The sequence below is a fragment of the Phytophthora infestans genome, genomic scaffold, assembly GCF_000142945.1.
Source record: "Phytophthora infestans T30-4 supercont1.29 genomic scaffold, whole genome shotgun sequence".
NCBI lineage: Eukaryota > Oomycota > Peronosporomycetes > Peronosporales > Peronosporaceae > Phytophthora > Phytophthora infestans.
Genome location: NW_003303730.1, coordinates 620,003 through 632,057, shown reverse-complemented (window position 1 = coordinate 632,057; position 12,055 = coordinate 620,003). Strand labels below are relative to the sequence as shown.

The following is a 12,055-nucleotide window of genomic DNA, read 5'->3' as shown; positions in this document are numbered from 1 at the left end:
CCATCCCCAAACTCAGGGATTGGTAGAACGATTCAATGGGACGCTATTGGGGATGCTCAAGATGTTCGTGAGTGAAACCCAGACCGATTGGGATATCTATCTGCCTCGAGTCTTATTAGCTTATCGGACTGCCTTTCATGAAGGTCTTGGAGACACTCCCTTTTCAGTTTGTACGGTCGTGACCCAATACTGCCAATCGACTTGGCCTTCCTCAACACCGGAAAGGACTGGAAGAGCAACGAGATTGCCACATACCGAAGAAAGGTGTATCTGTCGTTACGTGACTCAAGGCGCCTGGTGGAACGACAGCTATTGAAAGCCCAAGATCGTCACGAGCAGCGGTTGAATAAGCAAGTCAAGGTCACGTACGAAGTAGGCGATCCCGTCTGGGTCTATCAGTTCTTCAGGGCAAAAGTTGGCGAAAACAAGACGAAGAAGTTGGCATTCTCTTGGCACGGTCCGTACCGTATTGTCGGCCAAGTCGGGGAGAATGCTTACAAGCTCGCAATCCCTAAACACCCCGACCGGGTCGTTGCTGTGAACGTGAATCGGTTGAAACGCTTCTGTGGTCGCTGGAGTAGACCGTTCGCGGACGAAGTGCCCAGAAGAATAGCCGAGAATGTGGCCAGTGGGAGTGCTACCGGCGAGAATGTGGCAGCTGGGAACGAGACAAATAATGATGCAACCATCGAGGATGAGGCCGAGAACGAATTGCTATTGGAGGCGGGACCTCTACAAGAAGAAGATTTGCATCAGTCGAGTTTTGTAGAACGAGTATCTATCGGGGGTGAAGAGACAGCTTTCACCGGCGTCTCGTCGCCCATCGTGGACGTCGTTGCTAAGAAAGTGGATAAGGGCGAGCTGCAGTACCTAGTGCTGACGACTACGTACGAGACCTTTCGGCTACCTCGAGCTGCGCTGTTCCCGAGTTCGGAACCATGATAAGCGTCTTTGAGGAAGCGGACCGCAAGAAGAAGGGTCTCCCGGAGATACGTCGGAGCGTCAGGCTGGTTGAAGCCAACGCTGATGTGGACGACGCGGAAGTGTTGTTCTAACTGGTCCTCTAACTGGTTGGAACGAGTGGAGCTGGACCGCTTCACTCTTGTTGGTGTTTGGGTACGAGTGAGTCTCGAAACATTGGACTGTATTTTGCATTTACATATTGGAACGCTACGAAAAGGGACACTGGGAAAGTGACAGGGGTATCGACGGAGCACTAGACCCTTTGGCGGGATGGTTATGTCCAGGATTGACAAAGTTGGAACGAGGAAAAGTTGTCACGAGAGATGATATCGACTAGCTGGACAACGAGGAGCGGTAAAGACTTAAAATGCGGAGATTAAACGGATATATTCGAGACGAAAAGACAAGAAACGGAACGAGGAATGAGAACGACTCCGAATAAGAGGCTACTTCTTGGTGGTCTTCCCCTTGTCGGCTAAAACCTTCTTGGTAACGACCTTCTCACCATCTTTCCCGTCGTCGGCCTCAGTCTTATCCTCCTCGTCATCGTCTTCGTCGTCTTCCTCCGATTTGTACTCCTCTTCGTCGTCGTCTTCGTCGTCGTTCCCAGCTTCTTCGTCGTCGTCCTCTCCGTCGTCAGCATCGTCATCGGCACTAGGGAAGTCAGCGGTAGCGGCGGTCACGACCGTGGAAGTTGGAACGGCCGCTTTGGCCTCGTCTTCGCCGTCCTCTTCGAGATCGGACCAGTCGGCACGTCGGCGCTCCGTCTTGGTCGGTCCCCTAACTTCGGGGAGCTGGTACGAGCCACTCTTCAACTCGGTTGCGACAGTCAGCTGGGTTTGCTTCACCAGGGCGTTGTCCATAAGGGTCTTCCAAGGCTCGTCACTAGTGGACCCCACCCATGTGTCACGAGGCGTCGCCGAAGACTGGAGGTCCAGCCGAATGCGCGCCAAAGCCACCATGGAGAGTCGATTGGCCGACTTGGCCGTAGGGACCAAAGCCTCGGCTGTCTCTAAAAGGACGCGAATACTCGGATACCCATACGCATCGATCTGCACGGGCTCTAGAGCATTGTCAATGGTAGCCTGGTATCATTCCGGATCCTTGTCCTCGTGCGAAGTTAACGTGTCCGCGAGGGGTCCGTCGTAGTGCAGGCACTTCTTGTTGTCACGATCGGGCTGACCTCCCATCCAGAACATTAGAGGGCACTTGTCAAGGAGCGTGAGGGATCCGTAGAAGCCCCAAGTCTCGATGCACAAACTAATGAAGGCCACTCGAGCCTGTACGGCGCGCATCTTGGCCTTACGACGATTATTCTGCGCCGTCTCCGACGCCAAGGGCGCGTACAGGGCCCATTCCCAGAGCGCTCGACGGTGGGACATCCAGAAGCGCCAATGACCCCGATAGATCGCGCGGAAACGAAGCGGGTTGTACCACTGCGGACGTCCAGTCCAAGGATAAGCAATACACCAAGGCTTCTTCCCGGCTGCTTCCGCCTTTGCCAAGATGAAGTAGACTGCCGCCTTTACAGAGTCAGGGGCATCGAGGTTCAAGTCAACCAGCGCCTTGTACTCGGCAGAAGGAACGAGCGAAGACGTCGGCTTGTCACTGCTCCGCAGCTTCTTAGATGACTTGATTGGGGGTGGCCCGTGGCGAGTTTTCCGCTTCCCGCGAACAGGCTTCTTTGCCGACGAAGTGGAGGAGGAGGTAGACGATTTAGCAGGCGTGGACGGCTCGGGCGAGACTCCTGACGTTGACGGCATAGCTACCACGGGACCGCGCAATGCGATGGAGGGTCAACCTTCCATGAGATCGTCGACCAACCGCTCCATGTGCTCCAGACCAGTGGAGAGGCCGTTGCCGCCCAGGTGCGCCTTCAACGCGTCCCAGAACTCCCGCTTGATGGTCTTAGCGTCGTCCCCTGGCGTTCCATGCTCGTCATACTCTAGGGCCGCGTCGAAGAATCGCTTGAACCGCCGGCGCTCCGCGACAGTGAGACGCTTGGACATGCTGGCTGCTGAGAAGTTGTAGCTGGGAGGTGTTCTACGTGGAGATTGTTGGAAACTGAAAGATGCGTCGCATTTGCTCGGATGGTGGCTGACGGACGTTGGAAATAGGACGCCCGCGACGGGGTGCAAAAATGGAACGAGATGAAAGGAAACGACTTGGGCGACACTGACGCTACTTGGGAAGGGGTGTCAACGGACGACGCCCGGAAGACCTTTCCTAACTGACGATGTGCCAGTCTGAAATGATGGAAGTGCTGAGGAGCTGGTTCGATGGAATCGAAGCGGCGGCTCCAGTCGTGACGTTCCCGGAAATCGAAACAGGAGCTATGGTGGTCTGCGCCGTAGCTGGGATAGCAGTGTGGGTGGTCACGACGCCTTTACGCAATGTGGGATGGGCTTTCAGTGCAAGCCTGGTGGACTGTGGCTCTACCGTCTGCTTCTTCTGGTATACTTGTAGTGACCGATTTGTCACTACCGTCCGTGGAGCCAACGCTCAAGAGCTGCACCCGAGAGAATATGCGTGCACTTTGGTCACGCTGATGTTCCTCGTTCCCATGGCTGTGTTAAGAAAGTATGAACCCCGCTTCGGCACTTTCGGACTGTTGTGTCTCAGATGGTGTGAGGCGTGGCACCACTCGATCTGTCTCTTCGTTCCAGATGTGATGCAACTTGTGTGGACGTCGTGCTGTCGTTACACGAAGGCGATAGCTGAGGCTGCGGTTGCCTCGATCGATCGAGTGGGCGAGTACCTGATGGGCGCGTGTCTAGTGGGACAACTGTTATTGTCGCTTGTGTTTTACCTGCCTAGAGTATTTTACGAAGGCGTGGAAGGTGCCCTATGTGGTTGGATGGGTGTCGCCTTAGCTACCCTAGTGGTGGACGTGGTACTGGTCGCGAGTCTAATTGGGGACGTGTTCATCTTGGTACTGGGCTGTTATAGCCACGCTACGCGGTACTACTGGGCGTCGCGGGTAAAGACTGTCGACGGCTCTGGAATTGAGGCCGCACAAAAGGGGTGCGCTAAGCTTGAAAGTCGGAAGGAGCTACGAGAAAGGAGAGAGAGAGCTAGCCTCGACCATTTGCGTGCAGGTCCTAATGGTACGACCTCGGTGGCGCAAGAAAATTCGGATTCGACTTCGATTGGAACGAGGTCGATCGTTCCAGATCTGCCTGTCGACTCGGCGATTGGACCTGCTGGAAAGGATGAGGCTCGGCGAGGACTCCGAGCGGCAGTCGGGGAGAAATGTCCAGTCTTCGGCTAGAGGAAGGACTCGCTATTCTGGACGACTGCCTACGCCAATTTAGCGAGCGGCGTAAGAAGAGTGACAGGCCCGATCAGTCTCGTTCCCCGTCGCCGGCTACCTCGTCCCTAGTCTAAAACGGAACGAAGGCGTCCAGACAGTGGTAAGCTGACTCCGTTTACGAACGACAACTAGAGGTACTGGTGCTGGTAGGAGGTACTTTGGCTAGGTAGAGAGCTGGTGAGAGAGCTCTCAGTCGTGAATTTCCTTCTTTTACGAGAAGTGCTCAAGAAAAACAAATAAGAAACAAGTATATTTTACACATTTAATACGTCTAAGTTCCTACGTCGGCTTTCGCAAGATACACGACCCCGACAAGAGAAGGAGACCGCGACAAGGCACTTGTGGGTTTTCGAGATTTGAGGCCCATGACACCCATCCCATCGGGAATGTAAAAAACGGGGGCAAAATGGTTTTTTTCTTGAGGGTGTTTTTTTCTGCAAGAGCCGGATCTTAGTTTGTTTGAATAAAACTTTGACATTATGGTACCGGTAATGTATCGTGACTAAACACGTAAACATAGTGACAAATACCTGTACTCATGTTGGTTAACAGCAGCTTTTTATGTAAGAACTACGAAGTATTATAGTACCTGTAGCCAATAAATGAAGTTAAATGATGTGCCTGTGAAACCGGCACCGATCAGAATATGTACACCACCGTAGAGTACTTTTATCAATTCGGATGAACATGATTATAAGCACACATTTTCTTTTGCTCTACCAGTGCACAACCTTCAGTGATATCCGCCCCTCAACGCTACGACAGCATGCCTCTTTACAAGATGTTCCTCATGGCCATCATGGCAATTTTGGCGAGCGCTATGGCATTTGATGGAAAAGACGCCATTCTACGGGATTCTCTGGCTGTTGGTGGCTCTCCTGGGAACACTGACAGTCTCACGTTCCCTACAAGGCTATTGAGAAGTACCAAATTATCGGAGGATGAGGAGGTGAGGGTAGGACTTCTTCCTTTCAAGGAACCAAAGTCGCTAAAGCTCCTTAAACTAGCAAGCGAGGGACAATCTGCCCCCAGCGCATTCGCTAAACTACAGCTCGCCAATGGAAAAGGTAACGTTATTTCGAAGTCTGGGTTTGGCACATGTTCCAGTACGTCAGAACGATCACCAACAAAAACGACTGGGAAAAGGCAACACTTGAGGTTCTCTCAAAGCACTACACGGACGCAGCGCTGTTCGGTATGATTTAAAGGGATAAGATCGGGAAAAAGAAAGAAATTGCGGTTAAGCTGGAGAATGCGCTGTTTGGTAAATGGTTCGACAATCACTTCTGGCCAGCAGATGCGATGGAAAACGTGTTCAAGGTCAAGATAGAGACTATCAAGTCTAAACCGTACACATATGGAATTTGGAGCGCATACAGCAAATACTTCTACGAGCGGCGTCCAGACCTGAAGGTGTTCTAGTGAAGGGCATTTACTTGCCATAGTGACTCTAGGTTACCGAAAGCCTGCACTGCAATCTGTGGAGGGTATTTTAGGTAGCCTCTCAAGTCGCAGATTGCACATGAAGGGACGCAATGGCAACGTAACGGACTTGTACTAAACCTGCACATGCTATTTCCTCTTTGCTTGTTGGTGGACCCTGCGTATTTGTCACGTCACCGTCGAATCTTCGATCCTGTTTCGCCGCAGCCTTTCACCGTACGTGTTGATGACGCCGGCTGCTATAGATGCGAGCTTGGACGACGACGAGCTGCGACCGCCAGCGCGTATCTCCGACAGTCCACAGCCACAAGTATATGAAAAACCTCTCGCACTGGGGTGCAACCACATCAAAAATGGAGGTCATAAAGCTGATGAGGAACAGGGCACACCACCGCCAGTAGCTCCTAGTCCCCGCGGGAGTGCAACAGCTCAGCCACCGGCAGAGCCTGGCGTTCGTGTGGTAGCAGATTTGCTTCGTGCTCCCACCGCCGAGGCACAAAAGAGTCAATTGGTGATGTCATTTGGAGTATTTATGCTGTCGATATCTCTGGGAGCGAGTGCCTTGTGTTTCTACGACGAGATTCTCGAGGCGACGGGGATTCAGAGCGGCCTCTTGTTAGGGTCAGTTGGGTCCCTATCTATGTGTGGTGTGATCATTCTTTCCTATCTCAGTACCAAATGGTATCGCCGACACATGCACATTTTACTCCTAAACTTAGCGCTGTGTGAGTTCTGCCTCGCGATTTCGTTTCTCCTAGAACCAGCATGGAATCGACTAGGGGCTGGCGTAGGGAGCGATCTCTCCTGTCGATGGGTACGCTACAGTCTTGCTTTTGACACTCCATTGTATTGTCCCTGACCCTTCAACTTTAACAGCTATCGACAGCACGAGAGTACCTTATCATGTGCTCCAGCGCCTGGACGACCTGCACAGCTCTAGATTTATATTATTTGGTACGTTTCAAATCGCTAATTTTTATTCTGTTTCTAAATCTTAATCGCTTGTGGGGAAGATGACAAACCCATTCACGTCTCCGCGATTGAATCGCCACAAATACCAGGGAATTGCACACGTCACAGCCCTCGCAAGTGCAGTCATTATGTGCGTGTCCAACAGTTTCGGATCTCCCGTCGCGGTGGGGAATTTCTGTTGGGTAGGAGCCGATACTCAAGCACGAAGCGACCACATCAGCTACAAGCAGCCAAGTGGGTCGACCACTGGCATTTGGGTCTTCATTGTCACTCCCGCTACCATCTCGATGGTCGCCAACCTGTACGTGACGTTGGTGTCGTATGGACGATTGCGACGAGGTGTCTCCGCAACTCTTCGAAACAGACGAGTATTGTTACGCGAGGGGTTTGTGACGACTGTAACATTGATTGCCTACTCTGCCTTGCTATGGGGAGTCTATGGAGCCTATTGGCTCACTCCCTCAGCCACACAAGCTCGACGACTCTCTCGGTTGTTTGCATTCTTACTGTCGTATCGTGGCAGTGTTCCTTTCATCTTGTGGTGTCTATACAAACATCCACAGCACAAGAAACATAAAGACAAGTCTAGCGTGGTAGCCGACGGGACTAGGACTCCAAAGCTCTCGAGTGTCGAGGACGAGGACGAGGAAGATGACGACGCTGTCCGGCCTCAGATGAACCTGGCTCTGCTAGACGAGCTCGTGTTCTACACCACTCACGGTATCGCTAAGGCGGTGAGGATAACCAGTACACTGGGACAGTACCCGTCTCCTTCGAGCTCTCCTGTCGAGCAGATAGACCATCACTCTGAGCACGGACCAGTACAGTACTCTTTCATGGTGCAGCCATCACCCGAAGACGCGGCTTTGCACCAGTGTCGGTTTACAGCGTTTCATCCGCTGGCATTCCAGCGTATCCGGCGTTTCTACGGCATCGACGACGACGCGTATCTCTGCTCTCTACGGTCCTGTACGACACCCAAAGTGAGCGAAGGAGCGAGTGGCTCGTTCGTCTATTACTCGTCGGATCGCAGCTACGTCGTCAAGTCCTTGACACGCTCGGAAAGTGGGTTTCTGCACAGCATTCTGAACGAGTATACTGTATACATCGAGGAGCAGAGCGGCGAGAGCTTCCTCACGCGGTTCCTCGGCAGCTATTGCCTCGAACTGTATGGGCGTCCGACGTTCTTTGTGGTCATGGAGAACGTCTTTGACGTGCAGCAGGGCATCTCCATCCACCAGCGCTACGACATCAAAGGATCGTGGGTGGATCGCAACGCCCAGAAACCTCGTCGAGGCGCCGAAGCCACGTGTCGCCACTGCAATCTCAGCTTCCGTTGCGGTGGCTCAGCCACTCGCTCGAGCACTGTGGGGGGCGACAGATCGCGCCGCAACGTCTGTCCCAATCGCGCGGGAGCTCCACACGAGCCCAATGTGGTGCTGAAAGATATGGACCTCACGATGAAGTTGCGCTTCGGCAAGAAGGCAGGACGGAAACTGCTCGCGCAACTTATGCGGGACAGTGACTTCCTGTGTGCGCATGGCGTCATGGACTACTCGCTGCTTCTCGGGCTGATTGAAGTGAGCTATTTAGTGAATCGACACAACATCCTCACGAGAGACGGGAGTGTCTTCCTACCGCCCGACAGCTTCACAGAGAAGCCAGGATCTCCACGGAAGCCGTCTGACGGTAGCAATAGTACAGTAGGGACCTCTGAACGGGTCAAGCAGTCGACGCAGTGTCTGCGTGCTGCCGAGGTGGTGATCGGGCCGGGCTTCTACTACATCGGGGTCATCGACATGCTGCAGACGTGGAATTGGTCGAAAAGACTCGAGCGATTCCTCAAGACTGTGTTGTTTAGAAAAGACCCAGATGGGATCTCTGCGATGCCACCCAAGCCGTATCGAGATCGGTTTCATCGTAAGCTGCGTGAGATCATCCATCTGGGTCATAACTCGAGTATTGTACCCTCTTCACCCGCCACCGTTGACAACGTGGGTGGATGCAAGGAGGACATGTACGGTGGTGACGCAAAGAGAGAAGATAGGCAGCTCGGAGACGACGAGTACGATCGCATGACTCACATCAGACCACGCGGGGTTGCCCTGCCTTCTACTACCCACACGTCGACACCGAGTGGTAAAGAAGGTCAGCACTCGCGAACGGACAGTGGAGAGATCCCCATAACTCCCTCGGCTCAAGGACGCGTCCTCGGGAGCAGCTTGTAATTGATAACGATAACGATCGTTGACGAGCAATTTGTTGAACACTATTACGATCATTGTACAGCACTTCTTTCTTTCTTATTTCCTAAGGTTGTCGATAAAAAGTTGTGTTCTGAGGTAGTCATTGTCATTGCCAATTGAAAGCTACGGAATGTTTACAATTGAAGCAGTTGTGGTCGCTCAAAAATATTATCTCCATTTTCGGGGACGATATATTGAGGACTGTTATGAGCTCATTTTTTTCAATTTGTGAGATTTAAGTGTTATTTAAAAGCTCTAGCTTAAACCAAAATTAGTTTTACAGTTTTTTCGGTGGATAGTTACATCAAATGTAGTTTTACAGTTTTTTCGATGGATAGTTACATCAAATGTAACAGCTCGTGTTAAGTGCGAAAATTAACAGGTCAACTTTAAGCTCGATTACCGATAACTTTAAATTTACATGCAACGAATTAACACGTTTTTAGTTTTTTAAGCATGGAGTGTCTAAGAACCTACTAAGTGTGCGCACGCTATGGGAAAGCCTAACATGGTTGCATCGTTTATTTTATCGCTATTGACAAGCTTAGCATGTTACTCCTCCACGTACGTAGTGATATATCGGAGATAATCGAAACACGTTTCGTTATCTATAAAGATATTAGTAGCGAATTTCGAGGATTAGAAAGCTCCTCGGAATTGTTTTCCATACGCATCTGTATTTAGCTTGAAACGTATTGAGTGAATATCAGCTAGCATTCCTCAAGCGATTCTAGTAGGATGCTCTCGCTGTTCGAAGATTCTGAGTCCTCCGTGGTTTGCGTGGTCTCCGCACTTGCCATGTGTTCATTGTCATTGATGACATCACCGAGAGCCTCCCAGTCTGCATCCTCAACACTCTATGGAAACGATTGAATTCTAGCTAAATCGACTAAGCTTGCAGGAAGCCTTCCACCTGAATTGAATTCACAAAACTATTGTCATCCGTCAAGCAAATTATTACTTACAATAAGCTTTCGAGAAATACGGCTCACCCTCCAAAACGCTTACTTATCCTGTATATGGCGCGCAAGCGTTATCCAGTTCCACAAAACGCTTGACGCTCAGCATGGACACTTCATCAACAATAAAAAGGCCGACATCATTTGTGAACGGGACCCGCAAACGCTCTAAGGTGGCTCGATCCAGAATTTGGGATCGGCCAATCTTTATTGCTGACAGCTGGATGTCCTTTCTGGAACTCCAGCTTGCAAAGTTTGGTATGTGAAGACAAGGAGACGTGAACTACTGGAAGCGCGTGCATTGTTCCAGCAATCGCAAGCTTTTTTCTCACCAACACCGTTCCGAATTATGTCGAGTGTAGCAGGAAAACCTCACGGTGTTTGTAAGTTACCTTCGGTACGCTCTGCAGGTGTTTGATGGTCCGCCGATGAATTGGGCCAGTTTAGACCGATTACGAGCTCAGTGCGTGATGCCGTGACGCACCCAATTGTCTCTGGATGATGTAATTTAGGATCCCGCATGGATGGATGACACTACAATTCTCGTAACTAGCAACAGGAATAAAACATGTCTACGCGATGTACAGCTGAATTAGACGCAAAGTACCACCATCAAATTCTCTTACTAGCAGTAACGTCAGCATGAGGATGATATCGCCGACACAGTAAAACGATTAGTTTATAAAGGATACAAACCTGGTATGTTTTGACTTTTTCGTTACTGGTGCTCCAGGACAAGTTTCGGACAACTGCAACGGCATTGTTAGCTGGGGTGTCGCTAACGGCACACCTTGTCGATAATGTTCACGACCATGATAAAAATCGCTGAAGCAGTGAGATTGACTAAAACCTAAATAACACCTTTGTCGTCCACTTGCCATGGCCTCCAGAATTCATTAGCCTCGAGTTGCTGGATTAGGACGGTGATGTTCTATCAGGGAGAAATTGGCCGGAAGACGCCAGTCTTCAAACGGAACGGATGTGTAGCAGCGATAGTGAAGCAAGACACAAAAAGTGTTTTAATTCTATCGGTATAGCGAAATAAACCATGAGCAAGCACAACATAAATATTGGTCGTGGTGTCATTGAGAGATCATTGCGGCTCATGTATGAGCAACACGCTGTCGATTTGGGAATGGTAATGACTGTTTGGAAAACACAAGGCTGTACTCTACTACGAGCTCGTTTTATTTAGAAGGACGTTGTGACGTGCCCAAAAGGGGCTTTGAGCATCTTTATGTTGGCGTATATCACGTTAAATGAGCAGATTATGTTCGTGTCGAGAGCATTTAAAAGAACGCGAATTCGCGCGCTACAACTAAACGTATTCAGTACTAGATGGAGGACGGAGCATGAGAAGCGGTGAGCAATCAGAACGTTTTGTTTCCTGCTCGTTTTAAAGTACTAAGTTATTCTTTGCTTTGCATAAATGTATTATCGCCCCCCAGGATTTACTTTGGTCACATTTAATGAAGATTTAACTATCAAAAAGAGAAAGCTATGCTTCTACATGTATGTGTTGATGCTTCACCTATATACGATACAAAGTATCCAATACAGCTGTAGATAACAAATTGATTATTGGCGATATTTGTTCCCAATCACCAGCGATACAGTGTTGTCAGCGATGCCCATTACCTTCATATACCCTGTTATAATCGAAAATGTGTTTTCGTCGGAATCCTTGCCAATCTCTAGAATCTCTATAATATGCATAAAACTCCGTGACGGCTAACAAGAGAGGAGTACTCTTCTGGTGCCATGATGTGTTTAAGCGTACATACACAAACCAATCGTTTATGACTGTTTGCTAAACGTGTTACGACTTACAAAATAAAGGAATCTCTACCGTCTGATATAGCGTCTTGCCCATTTTCGAGGTATTTCAAATAGTATACCCGCTCTATCGAATCATTTACACCTTAACTTTCAGTTATTAATAGCCATTATGCTGCTACATTTTTTTCTCTCGACTACAGGACAGTATGACCCCCAACCGCCTTGCGAAAGCTAGCATCGCGAAACGAATATAGAAACGTTTTTTTTTTTTTGGGGGGGGGGCAAAATGTACCTTGCAAGTCTCTTTACTGCTTGAGGTACATCAAACTCGAATTTAGCCATTTAAATCTTTAACATTTGAATTATAGATAACCTTTTCA

General features: G+C 49.9%; 2 protein-coding genes across 2 annotated transcripts; both read left to right on the top strand.

The window, feature by feature from the left end:
• Positions 1–5,042: 5,042 nt before the first annotated feature.
• PITG_23000 (secreted RxLR effector peptide protein, putative) lies at positions 5,043–5,477 on the top strand (the record flags this gene model as incomplete). The annotated part of the gene is made up of 1 exon (XM_002899684.2): positions 5,043–5,477. The coding sequence occupies one exon, from the start codon at positions 5,043–5,045 to the stop codon at positions 5,475–5,477; it is 435 nt and encodes a 144-aa protein (XP_002899730.1).
• A 468-nt stretch (positions 5,478–5,945) lies between these two features.
• On the top strand, positions 5,946–8,919 carry PITG_13511 (phosphatidylinositol-4-phosphate-5-kinase (PIPK-D6/GPCR-PIPK); the record flags this gene model as incomplete). Its single annotated transcript, XM_002899683.1, has 3 exons — positions 5,946–6,533; positions 6,596–6,673; positions 6,733–8,919. The coding sequence occupies 3 exons, from the start codon at positions 5,946–5,948 to the stop codon at positions 8,917–8,919; spliced, it is 2,853 nt and encodes a 950-aa protein (XP_002899729.1).
• Between the last annotated feature and the right edge of the window lie 3,136 nt (positions 8,920–12,055).